General features: G+C 37.3%; 1 protein-coding gene across 1 annotated transcript in view; it reads left to right on the top strand.

Moving 5' to 3' along the window:
- DLC1 (DLC1 Rho GTPase activating protein) overlaps positions 1-19,098 on the top strand; it is a 266,008-nt gene that overhangs the window by 101,341 nt on the left and 145,569 nt on the right. The window contains exon 5 of the mRNA XM_025169576.2: positions 10,392-10,425. Coding sequence (XP_025025344.1) covers positions 10,392-10,425 — 34 coding nt within the window. The remainder of the gene's footprint in view (positions 1-10,391; positions 10,426-19,098) is intronic.

Here is a 19,098-nt window from a genome sequence, read left to right as displayed (position 1 = left end):
TATTTTTACCTCTCCCTGGAATTACAGTAGCAACAATCACAATGAAGGTGGCAGTACAGTGCCTCTGACAAATGGGATGAGTTTTGAAGGAGATGAGGAGATCTCTTTGGGGAAGCATTCTTGGAATACAAGAGGATCCCCTTTTGGTAAATTGTGTTTGAGGGATGATTGTATGAATGAAGACCTGGCTCTGCCAACTCGTGTGGGACGAGAAGAGACATAACCAACCCTGAGTGTGGCTGGTGCCTTGAGGATGCTCCCTGAGCCTAATAATTTCACCATTAATCTCGGAAGATATTTATTATTTATTATTTGTAGGACTATTGCTTTATTGTATTTTAATTAATATTTATTCTTTTACTGTAAATTGCCCGGAGTTGCTTCTAGGGAGATGGGCAATGACAAATGTGAAAATAAATAAATAAATAAATAAATAAATAAATAAATAAATAAATAAATGTTGCAGGTATTCCAGAGTCTGGCCTAATTGCTTGAACTAAACAATATTTGTCCACAAATTGTTCTAGTGCTATAAAATTTCTCACCCCAAAAAAGCGGGAAGCAGCTAATTCTGAAGGGTGGAGATTTTCTTGGTTTCTGGAGAGAAGGAAGAAGGATTTAGACCATTGGTTCTCAACGGGGGCGGTGGGAGGATGCTGAGGGGCGGTGAACTTGTTTTGGGCAGTAGGGGGCAGTGGGCATGTTTTGGGCAGTAGAGGGGCGATGAGCATGTTTTGGCATTTGAACTTAATTTTAAAACTCCCAAAAAAATTTATTAAATCTATTATCCGGTTTACACCATTTGTACCAGCAATAAAACAAACTTACGCGACGGCTGCCCTCACACACTTCTAAGAATGGTGAGACAAATTTGTATTCTAGGTAGGATGACCTTGAAGAACTCAACACTACGATTCTTCTCCGATCCCAACCAGCACAGCACATGCGTCAGCTGTCTTCCCGCGCGATTAATCGCAGTGCGTGCGTTGAGCGTCCTTTCAATATGAATGTTTGATTTGACCCGTGTTTCTTGAGTTGCTTTTCATTCGCTTCATTTTTTTTGCATTAGTCATTTAAATTTTAATAAAAGGAATGCAATTACCTTCCAGGGCAAAAGTATTGAATTAAATCGAACAAATTTGGTGTGTAAGTCTACTGAAAAAAATTACTTAAAATTTTTGCCTTTTATAATTCAGTAACTCCCCCCCCCTCCCCAAAGGGTGGCATTGAAAAATTTTCTGCTCCTTAGGGGGCAGCAACTTCAAAAAGGTTGAGAATCACTGATTTAGACTGATTCAAATGCAAACTGCCCTTTAAATGCAGAGGCCTCAGGAGTTGCATGCCACTTCTGCTTACTCTAAAGGCATTTTCACCTAGGATTTCTGCATTGCTTCAGGGTCATTTCCAGAACTGGTCCTTTCTATACTACTGTCTACGTTCAGCAACAGAGCAGATTCATTTCTGGTTCAGCTGTGGTACATCCAAAACTACAACAACAACAATTCTTTTTCTATTTGTAATGATGAAAATATGCAAAGCTTGTAGATGGTCTGTTTTCCCAGAGGTGGGAACTCTTGCTTCATTCCACCTACTGGCTGCTGGACTTTAGCTGGTTTAACATTCTGTGCATGGGTCCCTGGAGGGAAAGGGTGTCTTGATGGCTTCCCAGGTCCCCCTTCAAAGCAACCACTTAATTTTTTTTATTATTATTATTATTTTGGTATACATCTAGGCAAGAGCATGCCACCCTGCTGATTCCAGTTTAAAAAGTTGGATCCAAGCTGCTTTGACTCTTTGCACATCCTTGCAACTAATGGTTCAGCATGCACAATAGCCCAGGTGAAGGGAACTTAAGTGAAATAGACAAGCTATTTTTTTCCTCCTTTTCAATAAGAGACTAGGTAGTTGTCAAGGGCTAGGCTGTTGATTTAGGGTTTTTTCAAGCTACTCCTGCATGAATTTTGTATGTACGTGTGTGTATACTAGTAATTCAATGCCTGCAAGAAGTTTTTAAATGGAAGGTTAATTCAGTGACTTAACGACTATCTCTTTACAGTAACTGCTCATAACCACGCACCCAGGCAAATGCACATAATACGTTCTTGTAAATATAGATATAAAAGTAAAATTAGAGTCTCCCTTGAGCTGAGCTTGCAGCATCTGTAGCGTAGGGAAGGATCCAGAAGACTTGGTCACAAGAAACTCAGGTAGTGATCTTGATTGTGTCATTTGGGATTAAAAATTCAGCTGGCGGCCAATTTAAATGCCATTACTGCGAGGGAGGGAGACTAATTCTGGAGTGAATGGAAGCAAGTAATTCAAACATCTCTGGCACAAACAATGAACAGCCATCACTCCTGGATGCCAAACAGAGTGTCCAACCCATGCAGTCCCTTCACAAAGCAATGTGGGTCTCCCCTTGCAGATTAAAGGGAAGGATTTTTAATAACATCTACTTCTTTTTCCTCTTATTTATGTGTTTTGGAATCTTCCAAACTGGGATTAATTAGGTAAGAATTCCTTTATGTTACAGTACATTCTAAACTCTCCCTCTTTGTTGCTGAGCACGTAGGAGGAAGTGAGCACTATTAAGCACATCTCTACTCAAATTAGCAATTCTTGCCCCTTGAATGTTGTACTGCTTAATTTTTTTCTTTGCTATATATTCCAATTCTTCCCCATCCAGGCCTGAACAGCCTCTAGGCACTGGGAAAGCACCTTGGTAAAACAGTATTTAGGGAAGCTGCAGCTGGGCTAGAAGAAAGGACCAGCTCTAAACCAGCACTAAATTCCCCTTCTCCCCAGACAGCCAGACCAATGGACCCCCATTATAATTCTCCTTAACAGTAGCCTCTGTGACAGGAAGTTCCTGATCCTACTTCCACCCCTGTGATCAATGGCTAGCAATGTGTCTACCAACAAGCACACTATAAGAAATACAATTTAGCCATCCGCATTCCCTATGAGCCTAGTCCAATTAGAATCTCACAGGTACATTGGAAATAAGTTTTGTCTTGGCAACACTTCTAGGATTTTTTTCAGTTTCCCAGTCTACAGCTCTGGGATTTGGTTGGTGGTCTCCATGCACTGTAACCAGGTACAAGCCTGGTTAGCTTTCAAAATCAGCCTGGATTAGTTAGGCGCCATCATTTGCTTGATAAATATGGAGGGAAGGAGAATAATAATTTATTTCCTTTTGGGGTGAAGGGATTTTTTGTTGCTGAACAACATTGGGCACAGTGGTGCCCAATTAAATAGTTTTGCATTCTCCTTTTGGTGAGCTGGATGGAAAATGCATGGTGTTCTCTGCATCCTAAGTTTTTAAGACTCCATTAAGACTTGTCACACAGTTCACTTCAAAATGGTTTAAAGTTATCGGTGAATAGAAAACATATCATATGGAAGTGCCCCAAATCAAAATAACTTGATATCCTATATCTTGTGAACCAGTTAACTATATTGGTTCGCCCTTTTTTTTTTTAAATAGATGACTGTTCATTGATGATGGCTCCACTTACCAACTGATTTTTCCTGTTTTCCTTTTAAAAGAAGTTGTCCATCCCTTCTAATGTGTTCATTTTTGTTAAAATGTTAGATGACCTTACATTCTGATCCTAGACTCAAAACTGTATGTCTCTTAAATGGTTATTATACAGGCAAATTATTATTTTTTAAATGATAGCCAGCATTACTAATTACAGTTTGGTAGTGAATTTCATTAGGAAACATCTAAGAGTGAGTGCTTAGTTTAATGACATAACTAGCAATTTGGTTTTATTTTTCTGATCATGCTTAACAATATGAAACAGAAAAAAATCTGGAAGTGTACTGTTCAATCATGTGGAAGGTATTAGAATTGTTCTTTTGTTTCATCAAGTTTAAGGAGTTTGGAATAATCCGAAGCTACATTAGACCCATCTGGCTGTGCAGGAAAATCCCATTTAATTGCTCTTTTGCCAAAATGTTATATCACTTCCTGGGAATGCAATTAATTTAAAACATATGGAAAGCACTGGAGAAGGTCCACAGTGAATTCAAAGATATTTTTCAGATGCAATTTTTCATAAGTAACAGTAAGGCATGTTATCCTACAGGGTTGAGAATTAACGAATTATGTCAGCGCCCCACCCCTGAACCTTAAGTCATATGGGGCTTCTCAGAAGAAGTCAACAATACTTTCTCATTTCTTACTATCTTTTTTTTTCTTGAAAAGTTACACTGATTTTTTTTCACTGATACTTGTGTTTAAGTAGAATTAGAAAAAAAATGATTAAAACTTTTTAATTATTTACCTTACTATAAATATTTGTAATATCTGCATACTTGGCTGAAGTTTTCTCTTCCATTGGTTTTATTTAAATAATTTATTTTTGTTCTTATACGTTTTATACATTTCTGAAATAAGGAGGGAGTAAATAATATGTCACCTATAGTATGCAAATGCATTTACAGATATTTCCATTTATGTAGATCAAGGACCCTGCCTCGTCCATCTACTACTATTGCTACCACCAACGCTATTGCTACTTCATTCTCTTCCTCCTCCTCCTCCTCCCGCTTCTTCTCTTCTTATTTCAGTTCATATGCCAGAAACTAAAGTAGTAGCCTCCAGCATCAGCTCATGTTACAAAAATGTTATGGAAGAATTGAGGCAATCATACAATTATAATTAAAAAGTAGACTTTATTTCAGTGGCATTTAATGGTAAATCAAGAAGAAAAGTCTTAAAATGGAGAAGATGTTAAAAAATACAGATGTTCTGCTTCTGGGTACAATTCAAGGTGCTGGTTGTCACCTTTAAAGTCCTTTATAGCTTGGTACCGGGTTACTAAGGGGCTGTCTCTCCCCAGTTGTCTCTACCCATCCTACATGATCCAGCAGGAGAAGCATGGTCTGGGTACCGGCGGCCAAGGAGTGTTGATTGGCAGGGGCCAGAAGGAGAACCTTTTCTGTCATGGTGACTGCCCTTTAGAACATCAACCTCTTTGAGATTATATTAGCCCATCATTTCTCAACCTTGGCAGCTTTCAGATGGGTAGACTCCAACTCCCAGAATTCCCCAGCCAGCAAGCTGGCTGGGGAATTTTGGAAGTTGGAGTCCACCCATCTGAAAGCTGCCAAGGCTGAGAAACACTTCATTAGCCCCAACCTTGCTGGCCTTCCATAAGGCCCTGAAAATTGGTTTTGTGCCTGGGTATGTAACAGATCCTGTCTCCTAGCTGTATTGATAGTTGTTTTATGATGCTCGGCTGCTATGGGTTTTTATTTTTCTATATTATGTATTATTTTTTATTTTATACATTTATATATATATGTATTATTTATAAATGTATTATTTATACATTTATATATATGTATTATTTATAAATGTATTATAAAATAATACATTTATATTATGTATTATTTTTTTATTTTTCTATATTATGTATTTTATCTATTTTATTCTAAGCCACCTAGAGTCACATATGTGAGATGGGCAGCTATATAAATCAAATATATGAATAAATAAATAATAAATAAATAAATAAATAAATAAATAAATAAATAAAATATATTTCCATTTACTATTGAGGTCGAATGCTACTTTCCAAACTGTTTTCACTGATTTTATTTTGCAGTTATTTTCTAGATGCTAACTTAGTTGCCAGAGATTTCTTTGGAACATAAGCCTTACTCAGAAAAAGATAGAGGTTAGAACTTTTTGAGTTATTTCTGATCTTTTCTTTCTTTCTTTCTTTCTTTCTTTCTTTCTTTCTTTCTTTCTTTCTTTCAACAATTGCTCCAGCCCTTCCTCAGACTTCTAGAAGCTGGTCACAGATAACTCTCTAGCATTGCACAATCCCGTGCCTTTCTCCATGTGCACATGAATGTGTGATTGTTCTAAAGTCTAAAACCAAAACTGAGAAGTGTAGTCATAAGCCTTCCATAGTATACATTCACAAATTCTGTGCATTGGTACCACTGAGGACAAGGAAACAAAAATCTAGTAGTGACTCACAGGAATCAGCATCAATTCCTTCAAATGCTGAACCCCTTTTTGAGACAATAAGCATCCATTCCATTATAAAACAGTGTTGTTTATCAAAGCTGTATATATTTTCTCAGGCTGACTATTGTAATGCACAGATGCCCTATCAAATCTAACACTTTAGTTTCATCTGCAGACATATCTGAACTTGTTTCAAAGAAGTTAAAGCAGATGTATTCATTCTATGTTTCATGAGGCTAACTGTACCCCAAGCCCATGAGTCAATAGAACAAACAATAGCACAATGGTAGAGCGCATCCTTTGGGTATGAAATGACCCTGTTTCCATCTCTGGCAATCCAGTTGAATGAATCAGGTAATAGTGAAGGGAAACCTCTCTGTCCTGGGAAAGTTATTGCCAATCAGACTGGCCATAATGAGCTAAAGAGATAAATAGGCAGTGGCTTGACAAAATTGCAGGCACCTGTGCTCTCTTCTTTCCCTCCCATTTGAGCCTTTTCCCGGCAGCATCAGGGAGAGTTGCCAATAAAGCAGCAACCTTGACACAGTTGCGGGAGGAGAGTTGAGTTGAGTTGAGTTGAGTTGAGTTTTTGGAGCTCTGCAGCCACCAGCAGATGGAGACCTGCAGCAGCCAAAAGACAGAAAGTGTTGTTCCTTCAGAGGGAGTGGAGGGTCCAGAGGGAAAAAAAAAGCATAGAGGCACAGCAAGACAAAGCACAACATGGAAAGGTGCATGAGCTCTATGTGCTGACCATGAACAGAGAAGGGGGAGGGGGGGAAGGTAGAAGAAATCCCAGAGAGAGGAAAAGAAGACAGAACAAGCTCTGTAAGAAGGAAATATTGAAGCATAATACAGAACTAATAGTACAGAGCATAGTATATAGGTAATTGTAATAGTAATACTATATAGTACAGAGGAAACACTGTAATAGGAATTGTATAGAGGAAACATTGTAATAGAATAGAGGAGAGGATAGAAGTAATAGGAAGTATGTACAGTATGTGTGTTTGTATTACACATCTTTTATAGAATATCTTTGCAAAATAAAAAAGTCTCCCCATCCCTTACAGGGAGATATAAAGAAATCACCTGGTCCGAGGTCCAATGCTTTTGTGTCTCTCTTGAGTCTAGGTCCATCTAATTAGGAATGGTTTAAAAAAGAATCTGTGACACTGCTCTAAGGCAACTGGGGGGCGGGGGGATGTTTTCTAGTGGGGTTCATAACAGCAACAACCTCCATTTAAGGAATAATAGCTTGTTTAAGAAAATAAATGATGATCACTTAAAAAGCCAGCAGTACCTTTGCTTCTCCCAAAAGTGCACTATGAATATAAAGTCTACTTACCCAGGTTTTCCTGGGGGAATCGAGTTGCCTTTTTTATGATCACAGATGCCATGTGATTCTTTAAGCCCTTTGTCAGGGTAATGGATTGAATGAGAACTCAACAGCTGAGATTTAATCCAGACAAGGTAGAGTTAGTGGTTATGGCTAGTTCATCTGAAGTGTTCATCTTGTTCTGGACAAATTTGAACTCTTTAAAAGACTTCTTAGGAATTCTCTTCAGTCCATCATAGTCACTAGATGTTTTGATATAAAAGAATTCCATGATGAATTGTTTTTAATGCCTTTAAGTCCTTCTTGACTCCTGGTGAGTACATGGACAGGTTTTTTGGTAACATTTTCAGAAGTGGTTTGCGCTTGCCTTCTTCCCAGGGCTGAGAGACAGGGACTGGCCCAAGGTCACCCAGCTGGCTTTCTGTCTCAGACAGGACTCGAACTTGTGATGCCCTGGTTTCTACCCCAAACTAGCTCTCACCATTAATCCTAGTGGAAGTAAATTTGGGGTTTCCATTTCTACATTTCTACATTTATTCATGGGTGGGATTTAGATTTAGTCATATATAGACTAGACCCATTGAAATCCATGGTATTATTTATTGATTTATTATAGTAATATAATAAATCTGTTATAATAATTAACACAACTGTATATACATAAAACATATTTATATAATAAATATTGATTTTGTTTGTATATTATTTGTTAATTTTATCATGGCGACTCTTTGAGACTTTTGTTTGCTTGATCAGTATTTTGTATTTTGCACTTTCAGCTCTTTTGGGAATCGTTAAATGTGAGGTATAAATATTCTCATATAAATAGCTTTATACTAGATCATCGCTTCCCAACCTTGATAACTTCCAAATGTGTAATCTTCAGCTCCTAGCATATCTGCCATGGCCATTCTAGTTGGGGATTTTTTTGTTGCTGATTTTGTTCTTTTAACTGGATGTTAGCCAGCCAGAGTCATATGGCAAGTGGGTGGCTGAATGAATGAATGACTGATCCGCATATCTGGAAATTGTCAAGGTCAGGGAGAGTTAGAGCTTTTACCTGCAACTTTTCCTGAAGGGTCACATTGAGATGAGCATAATCTACAGCCCCTTTTTCTCTGCAGATGCCACCATCTTTACACCTCATTTAATATTGGTTTGCACACAGGAGGGACAAATTGCACCTCTCAGCAAAATAGTACTCATTTTATTTTGTGATTCCTATCTTAAAATGCTGCTTCTTGCCTATTTTGCTGTGATTTTTATTTGATTTGGCTTTTCCAATGCTTCCAGGTCATATCATTAGAAACTTTGTCTTAATTAATGCTCCAGGTCAACTGCCATAGGGATTAAAATGTTTTATCTATCTAAATGCTCTTTGAACAAGTAGACTCTGGAGATAGCATTTCTGACTCCAGAAGGCATCTCTCTTTAATAATTCTGCTAATATTTCAGAAGTTGGCTGGAGCTTCTGGCAAATATGCAACCAGTTGATCAAGATGATGTGGTCTGGTGTTAAACCAGAGTTCTATTCCATTACTTGGTTTTTAATGCAAATAATAGTTGCCCACATGATATTTCCACATAAGCTATGAAACAGGACAGGAATATTGTGGGGAGATGGGCAGGGACAAGTCCACTAAATAAATAAAATAAATAAAAAATAAATAAATATGCTACTGAAATGCAATGTGACAGTCTGTGAGTTCTGTATGCACATAATAATATTGATAATAATAGAATATGGTACATATATGTTTGTATAATTGGTACTTGATTAAATACAGTAATATTGGGTTGCTTGGTATGAGATCACACTGTCTGAAGAATGCATGAGACAATGTGCACATGTATGTTGGCAACCTGAATAAAATAGACTAAAGGCTCATCTGTATGTCCTGTTTGTCTCAGCCCAAGGACAGCCCAGTAAGAACAAGAGTGCATGATGTTGTCCTGAAGCCACCCAGCCTGCTGCAAAGGCAACTTCCACCCATCTTTCTTGCTCCATCTTAACAGTAGTGTTTTCCAATTTCTGCTGCATGATGATGCTGTGTGGCCCAGCTGCTGAACTTCATTTTCTTGTAGGCAAATGCCTCCACTCTAATTTTTAAGCAAGTGAATTTTGAAATTCCTCTTTCAATTCAAGTGATAGGAGTATTGCAAAACTGGTTTTTCTTTTTTCTATCCAGGTAGATGGATGGAAAGGTGTCAAGTATGATGAGGGCTTGTACAAAAGGTCTATTGATAGAAACCACATGGTCTTAAAAACCCATGCATAGAAGAAAAGTGGGTGGTGCTTGCTTTCCAAGCACTGGTGGGAAGGTTAAAGAAACAGGACAATCCACCAGTCAGGAGGTATTTAATTGGTAGTGTGCATTTGCCAAAGCTGAAAAACAGATTAAAACCCAACAGCAGTTTTTTAAACTGGCTTCATTTCCAGCCAGTTTCAGCACAAGAGACAAGAGCTTAGGGCTGCTGTGCAGAACAGCCCTAAGCTTGTTCTCTTGACCTTCCATCCTCCAGTTATGTTGACTACAGTTCTCCTAATTCCCTATAGAACTGAATTATGGGAGACATGTACTATATCTGGAAGGCCTGAAGAATAGGAATACTAGTCAAAGCTATTGAGTGGTGAGTAGCAGCAAATGTCAAGTAAGTAGGGAACAAATGTCAAGGATCCCATTTATCAGACACTGCAGAGGAAGCAAATTTTGAAATTAAAAAAAAAATACACCAGTTAAACACACTTTAAAATTAGAATTTTAAAAATAACTAACCTAACTGGATCTAAGGTTATTTCCTAAAATGTCTACCAATGTCTATGAATATTTTAACCTCTTCATTCTTAAGTTTGATGTTACATACTCTTAGTTCAAGCTGGTTAACCTTTCTGCGTTCTGGGAAATTATATGCATTTACTGCAAAGAGATTTCACTGTTATACAGAATCTTAGATATGATAGGATAATGATTTATAAATATAACCTTTTTTAAAAAAAATGATAAATAAGGAGGTAAAAAATTGTGAAAATATAACCATTTTCTTTTTTTTCTTTTTTTTTTTCAGGCTATGCCAGTTATTTCAGAAAAGGCGAAGGCTGGTGAGTGAACGCTAGCATATTTGTTTTGCTCTTCCCCTTCAACTGATTTTGTGGAATATTACCTTATATATCCCTAAAGAAGCAGGCTTGAAGTACAGTTTCATCAGAATTATGAACTTAATTATGATGCAAATTATGAACTTAACAAATATTAAGTACTTGCTATTAATAATCTGCATTTTCATTCCACTGCAGAAAACACTGGTATACATTAGTGGTAAAGATTTCCACAAAGTTTCTAGATCAGTTCTGTTAAAAGATAAGTTTGGCCTGAGGCAATATGGCCAATGTTCAGTCAAAAGTCAAAATCTGATATAATAGACTAGGATCTTGCTTTCTTAACCCTCAAAAACAAAGAAATAATTGTCTTCCGGATCATTTTGTTGTTAGTATCTTTGTCTAGAAAACATGTAATAGCAATTTGGAACACACATGCAGATAGGTGAAAAGGTTCTGACGGATCAGTGTGCATTCTACACATAGTTGGAAATTATATTTTAAAGCCTCTGTATTATTGTAATACATCCTAAATTCTCTCTTTCACTAAGAACTTAGTGTTAGTTTATTATGATGTGTGGCTTTTTAAAAATTATCCAGTTTGGTAGCGTTTTAGATTGCTGCTTTGTAACATATCTCCCACTTGTGATAAACTGTGATTTTGCTACTTCAGTAAAGTGTTGATTGTGCTGAAGAAGGAATAGCCTAGAATGTCTGAATTGTGTGTGCACCCACATACATAAACTCATACACGTACATAGACATGCAATTATAAACAGCTGAAATGAGACAGCAATATTCAGAAACTACACACTGTGATAACTATCTTATTTACCATGACTGACTGATTACAGGCCATCAAGTTGTTTTCAGCTCCTAGCACCCACATACATACATTTTCTCCATGACGATCTATCCCTAACCTGTTCTTTTAAGTCTCCCAACAGAGCACTCATCACCACTGTAACTGAATCCATCCACCTTGCTATTCATCATCCTCTTCTCTTTCCTTCAACCTTTCCCAGCATTAGAGCCTTTTCCAGAGAGCTAGGTCTTCACGTAATGTGTCCGAAGTAGGATAATTTGGGCCTGGTCTTTTGTCCCTCGAGTGAGAACTCTGGATTGATTTGTTCAGTGATCCATCTGTTTGCTTTCTTGGCTATCCAGTATTAATTATTAATATTAAAATTATTAGTTAATAACTGTTGCCATTTACAAAAATTAATTATTTGCAGATAACAGAACCATCTTTGCATCATTTCTGTAACATGGTGTCATATCACGAACACAAGTCTGCCAGATCCTTTCCTGGTATCTACATCCTCCCACTATCTCTGTCTGAGTTCTTTCTCCCAGGTAAAAGAACTTTATCTAAGGCAGGTAAAAAAGATACCACCACCTCTAGCAAGTGGAGAGAAGCCCTTCCCTTTCCCTGTTACTCTGGAATCTGAATGGCATAGATCAGAAGACTACCCTATCCTAGGGCTAAGCATTTAAGTGAATGGTTCCAGTTTTACTCTTTTACTAGGTGATCTGGCTGAAGTACTTTTGGAACATGCAGTGCTAATACAAATTTAACACTGGAGTAACCATGAATAAATAAATGAATAAATGAAACAATTTAAATGTTAATAAATGCAACAAGGTAAATTCTTGATGAATACCATAGCTGAACCAAGTTATAGCAGTCATAGCTCTATGTAGAGAAGTTAGCAATCATTAATCAGCAAACAGTTATGCCAATAGAGATACAGAAATATTTGAGGCCACTCAATATTTGACATTAGTCTGTAGTCAGCTCTGAAATCTTGAGCTACTAATTTTCTGTATCGCCTTTGATTTCCAAGTATTAAAATACAGAGATAATTAAAAGGGGCCTAAACTGTACCAAGCTTCTTCCAGATTACAATCACAACGCCAGACAACATATGATCCAACTGTGCCATAAATTGGTGAGAGGAACTATGAAGTGACTGAGTGATGACAAGATAGGTTGTGCTTCAAGGTGTGAACTCCCAGCAAGAAAGCTTTTAAAAAGTTCCTAGCAACATGCTGTTCCATCAATAAGCTAGATTCATGTTAAAAAAAAAAAATACCTGCCAGTAAACTAGAAATAATTTTAAACTCTGCTGTAAGGGGAACTCTATTAAGAAAGCACTTTGTATTTTGGCTTCATTTTATATACTCTTTTCTTCTACAAGTCAGCTGGAAGATTGATAATATCAAATGTACTGTGTGACAATAACATTATTAGGTAACAGATATGTGCAAAACTTCAAAGGAATGCTTTGCTTCAATGATGGTTTCATGCAAAGAACCCCTTTGGGTCTCTTTCATAAGCAATGTCCCCGTCTAAGCAAAGTTGCTTCCCTTCATGTTCATCTAAAGCTTTGTTTGGAGTTCCAGTGGCTGGAAGAGTTGATGCAGAGAACCTCAAAGAGAAGAATCACATTTGCCTTTCTGAGGCAAATCATGGCACCTCAATAAGGCAAAGGCCAACCTCTCCCTCCAGACCTGTTAAGACAATATTAATTGACCTGCTCCCTAAAGAACATAAGGAATACCAGTAAGCTAGAGAGAGGGACAAACTGGGGGCAAGGAGATATGTGAAGGTACATAGGATAAAAAGTGCAGGAGGTTCATGTAAGTCGCAGAGTGGTAGGCAATGATCTTACAATATAATATTATACAATATCTCTTACAGTATGACTTCCACAGGAGGAACAACCACTCGTAAAACAGCCATTTATCTTTTAAAAATAAATGCTGCTGATTACTTTCATTTTTTGATAGACAGGAGGTCCTATTTCCAAATAAAGTATTGGGCTGCTCCTCTTATTTACTCCTCCCACCCCACCCATCCATACGGTTTTCTATGAATATCTACAGGGCCTTTGTGGTGGCATTCTCAGGAATAAAAATAACGCTTTGTGGCTTGCCAATTTTCCATTTAATTTTGTAATTACAAATTACAAAAGGTTTTTTCTATAAAGTTATATAGAGTGGAAAGCCGGCTGGTACCAAGAAGAGTGTCTGTGAGCAAATTGATGCCCGGTTATCTACCTGACATAAATGAAACATTCCCTTTCTCTTAGCACAGATAATCTAGACCTTTTGCAGAATCAAGAACCAACTTTATGTCTTTATGTGACATCAGGGCCTGGGTTAGGAGGCATAGTTCTCCTTTTCTTTGGTTTATTAATTCTCTTTATGGATGGCTGGTGTCTGGAAAAATCTTAGATGGAGTGCATATGTTTAAGTAATGCGGTAACACTTAAAAGGATTTTCTGTTCATTGGTATCTGCATGAGACTCAAAACATACACACCTTTTCTTAAAAATGTAACTCTTCCTTGTCACTTTGGTCAAGCTGAGATGCTCAGGGAATGCATGAAGGCTGGATAATTACTGGAAGCAGTTTGGGTTGTTCAACCCTGCATGACGACTCTTAATTCCAATTCTTTTATATGCCCTGACTCCTGTATATTTTGCTTCCAGCTGTATAGTGAACCTGCTAGCTGGGAAATCAGTTTTCCCAGTCAGATAAGTAGCTTCTTTCTTCCATTTCTCTGTAAAAGCAATCCAAGCACTGCTTCCTGAACTGCACGGGTGACTGCCAAACAGCCATTCAGTTTTAATGGACATATTATTCAGTTGCTTTATTGACATTTTTGATCTGGGAGAAAGAGTGATGATGATTGTAGTCCCTGATGGTTAACTTTTCATCTTCAGGAATGTGACAATCCCTTTTGGAAAAAGAGAAGGAAGTTATACTTTTTCTCCTTGGTTCTTCAGTTTAACTGAATCTTGCAAATCTCTTGCAGAGTAAGAGAGCTGCATAATTATGCCCCAAATCTGGGGACAGCCCTACAATTACAGAAGAGTTTCTTCACAGAAGCTTTTAAACAGGATATAGGGACAGGCTATAATATTTATTTAACAATTTGTATTATTCAGAGACCTTCCAATTCCTGATGATTCTGGGAAGCTTACAATTTAAAAAGTAAGAATAGTACAAAAAGAAAAAGAAAAGAAACCATGAATGGCCCAGAGACATATAAACAAAAAACCTATCCAATATAGTCTCAACCATCACGGTGCTGAAGCCTGGGAGAATAGCCAGGTCTTTAATAGTTTGCTGAGGATGGGAGCCCATCCAGATCTTTAGAGGAATATTATTCTGGAGGGCAGGCACCATAACAGAGAAGGCTTAGCTACAAAGCTTCTCTGGACTTAGCTACAAAGGTATAGATGCTGCTCAAAGACTAAGAAGGAATATAAATCTATTCCGATATGTTGCATGCACCATATGTGATTTGCTTTGGAAATGAGTCCAGCTACATGGACAGAACTGTAGAACTCCATAGTTAGACCTTTGGCACTTAAAGACCAGTACTGATAATGATGACTGGCGAGATCTCTCTGTGGTTTCAGAATTGGGCTTTTCCTGCCTTAGGATACTGGGGATTAAACCTGGCACTGTTTGATGCTCTGCAGATGAGATCAGGTCTCCATTTTGGAATAATGCTCTTTGCTGCAGGTAGTTTTAATGTGTTGATTTTTGGGTTAATGGTGGGAAAATTTTCAGATTTTTCCAATACTAAAGGACTATCAATAGTTTCCATAAGAACGTTGTCAATTATGTTGTCTTTTTTAGTTAGGGAAGGCCAATCAACTTTCCATATCAAGTGCATTTAGTCCCCACCTTCCTCAAGATTGTGTTTCCAATTGCATTCTTACATTTGTTATAAATGTATGTGGCCATACATGCCTTGTGTCCTTTTCTGTGAGAGGAAAGACTAAGTAAAAATTGTGAAGCAGCAGCAACTTGTAGCATTGTGCACTGAGAAACATCCCATTTCGCAAATCACAATTCATTAGTACTAGGAACATACTATAATAGTTCAAGGAGGTATTATGTAAAGTATATCTTTAAAAATAAAAAAAATAAATTGACAGCTTGTCTACATTACTGTATCACTTTAAAAGGATACATTTCATATCTGCATTAACAAATCAGGTTGAAAAGTGGGATACATCATCCTGATTCCAAACAATCCTTTTAGTAGCGTGAGAATGTTTGTGCCAAATAAGAGACACAGTAATTGCTAGCAGGAGAGCCAATTTGGTGTAATGGTTAAGGCTAGAAACCAGGAGGCCATGAGTTCTAGTCCCGCCTTAGGCATGAAGCCAGCTGGGTGACCTTGGGCCAGTTACATTCTCTCAGCCCTGGGAAGCAGGCAAGGGCAAACCACTTCTGAAAAACCTTGCCAAGAAAACTCCAGGAGGAAGAATCAGCGAGATTTGACTACATGTTCTGAGCCCTATTTATATGCCCTTGTGTCTCTTATTGTACATGTGGCTGTGCTACTTGCATGCTGGAGAAGGTATATATAGTATTACAATAAAAAGTGTATAAATCATACAGTGTATGCATGAATAGGCTTTGGAAAATATATTCAGTTGGCATGATGTGTAGATACCTACAAAGATCAGAATAGTGCAGGAAATGGTATTCCCAATCATACTCTATGAAAGTAAAAGTTGGACTTTGGAGAAGCAGCATAGGAAGAGTATTGATTCTTTTCAATTTTGGTGTTGGAGAAGACTCCTGAGAATACCATTGATAGCCAAGAAAACAAACAAATGGATCATCGAACAAAGCAACCCAGAGTTCTCACAAATGACAAGACTCAAATTATCCTACTTCAGACACATTATGCAAAGACCTAGATCTCTAGTCTGTAATGCTGGGGCAGGTAGAAGGAAACAAAAGAAGAGGACAACTTGCAGCAAGGTGGATGGACTCAGTTACAGTGGCGATAGGTGTTCCAGTGGAAAACCTGAAGGACCAGGTTAGGGACGGATCATCCTGGAGAAAATCTATCTGTGCAGTTGCTAAGAATCAACACTGAGTTGATGACACATAATCAAGAAGATTATTTCTGAGTTTTATAATGATTATGGGAACTAAATAAAATAGCTAAGACAATTCTAGGACAAGAATTTATACTGAGAAATGAATACTCAAAACAAGTTATTAAAAGCTCAAAAATTATATCTAGAATAACTGTTTTATTCAAGATGACATTCATTTGGAGGTATCGTTTAATGAAATACTTGCTAGTGGGTTTCATCCTGCCTGGGTTTGACTTAAAGGTGATAACAGTAGCAGGGATAGAGAGTGCTCCCATGGAGTCATCATTCCAATTCCTTTAGTGTCCCAGAAATACACTTTGCCAGATGCATTGTGGGTAGTTTAGATGGTGACGCTAATTGGAACATTGAGAACCTATGAAACCCCCTATTGGGGTAGAAGTAGGCCCTGATCATAGGGGGTTTTTTTCCCCCTCCCAAACATCTTTTTTAAAAATTACTGAGCCCTGAAGTACGAAAGTATGTATGTAGTTCTGTTTTTAATAACACAGTGAAGGAGGAGCAGGCTTATTTTTATAAATGTAGCTATGATATAAAAATTTAACGAAGTCAAATACTATTCAATTTAAAAATCTGTGAGAATATTTTCTCCTCTAAATTAAATATTACAGTTTATGCAAGCCAAGTTGGCTGCCTTGATCCTAAGAAACTGAATTCAACATCTGGAAAATCTCGTGTTACATCTGTGTTGGATTTTGTTGCTTTCTCCAGCAGTTCCAATCATTCTTTTACCTTTATCCTGTTTTCTTAACAGAAAAAAACATTTTGTTGCCGAAGTACACTCTATTGCAACTAAATATAGAACAATCATTTCATTTCCTGGGATTCTGTTACTTACTCTCCTTGCTGATGTTTAAATCCAATTAGGGAGAGATGCCACTTCCTCCCTTCCCTTTCCAGAAATAGAACAGCACATTTCAAGATGTAGCGATGCAAAATGAAATAAATTGAATTAACCTATACTGATTGACCCTTAGACAACAAGGGCAAATATTCTTTTAGATTGATAAATAATAATAGTTTAAGTAAAGGCAATGTAGTTTTCAGATTGCCAAATAGCTTGAGGGATTGAGAGAGTTAAAGCTGATAGATTATGGAACTGTTCTATTTATGAATGGTGTTAGCACTGAAATGTCTACTTGATAAAATTATTATTGGGAGAATATACAAGGTAGTTATCTCAAGCTACAAAATCATGTATCTCATACTCAGGAATGCTTTAAGAAAACAATACCAAGCCAGAATTTTGTTACTTGTTTAGCCTAATTCTCTAAACAAGAAATCCCCTCTGTTTGTCTGTTTTGCTTTGTGTTGTTGTGTCAGAAATGAATGGTGGTTTTGTTTTGAGTTGAGAGAGACCCAGGTGGTGGTCTCACCTGGATTGTACTGTATATCTTCTATTTTCCTTCTATTATGCATTTAATGAAGGAAAAGGAAACAAAGCCCTGGTCCAAAACATCAGCTGAACATTTGCTCAGCAGTTGTAGAAACATGCAGAACATGCTGTGCTCAACAGTTGGAGATATCTTAATGCAATCTCCAGAAGTGTTTCAGTTTCTGATGAATTTCAAAAGCTTAGTAATAGTTATATGAGCCATGGCATGTACACCATGATGACAACTAGATGATATTTGTAAGCCACCTCTCTCACCTAGATTGTGTTGATCTTTTACAAACTCTCCAGATCAGCACCAGACATTTCAGATGATTTATTCAATTAGCACAATCCTTTATTTGGATTAACTATCCAAACTACTTTAGAGGAATCTTTGCTGGTTAGGACTCCTAAGCCTAGAGGCATAGCTTTACAACACAAAGTATTGTCACATGTGTAGATGAGCTGTTTAATACAGCTGGCATTGTCCATTGTTATGTTTGGTGTGTGAACGGAGGGCTTTTCTGGGCACAACTTTAAAATTGTTAACCCTTTTTATTGTTATTCATGTTGCTTCCTTTAAAAAGTGTTGTTACGCACACTTTATTCTTACCTTATTAACCAGGCACCTAGCTGTAGTCATTCTGTCACATTTCATGTATTCATTCTACATATGGTAAGAAGCACAACATATTAGCAGAAAAAATCTCTTCCTGCTCAGTAAACAGTTGATGCCATCCTAGATTAGACTGCAAATGGTGTACACAGTGACATACTCTCATGATTTTATGTATGTATGTATGTATGTATGTATGTATGTATTTATCACATTTGTCACTGCCCATCTCACTGTGGAGTGACTCTGGGCGGCTTACAGTAAAAGCAGAATAAACATTAATTAAAATATGTAAAAATTAATTAATTAAAATATGCTAAAACATATTTCAAGCTGCTGCAAATATCTGTGTAGAGTGAGGCAAGCAACCTTAGCTATACTCTCTCTATATAATTGTTAACAGTTGGAGTCACAGGGTGTGGCGCGATGAAATCAATTCAGAGTAAATAGATGGAACCATTTTTCATTTTTCATTATTGGGGAAGGGTTTCATTGTAGCTTTGCACATTATAAAATGAGAAATAGTGCTGTTGATGTTCAGCTGTAAAAAAAATTGGCCAAGCAATTGAAAAATCTTTGGAAAAAAAACTTTTTTAAAAAGAGTTCACGCTGCCATACTGCATTGAGTTAGCACACTTTCAATTCACTATGCATGTAGCGATAAAGTGTTTCTACGATGTGTAAAGCACATTTACAATAAGATAAATATGATAAAAAAGAGATAGGAATTAAGATTTGATAGTTCACAA

The sequence above is a fragment of the Python bivittatus genome, unplaced genomic scaffold, assembly GCF_059951505.1.
Source record: "Python bivittatus isolate LINGU-HERP-01145 unplaced genomic scaffold, Pbiv_v1 ctg000070_np1212, whole genome shotgun sequence".
NCBI lineage: Eukaryota > Metazoa > Chordata > Lepidosauria > Squamata > Pythonidae > Python > Python bivittatus.
The sequence above is the reverse complement of the archived record's forward strand: the minus strand, read 5'-3'. Positions and strand labels throughout refer to the sequence as shown.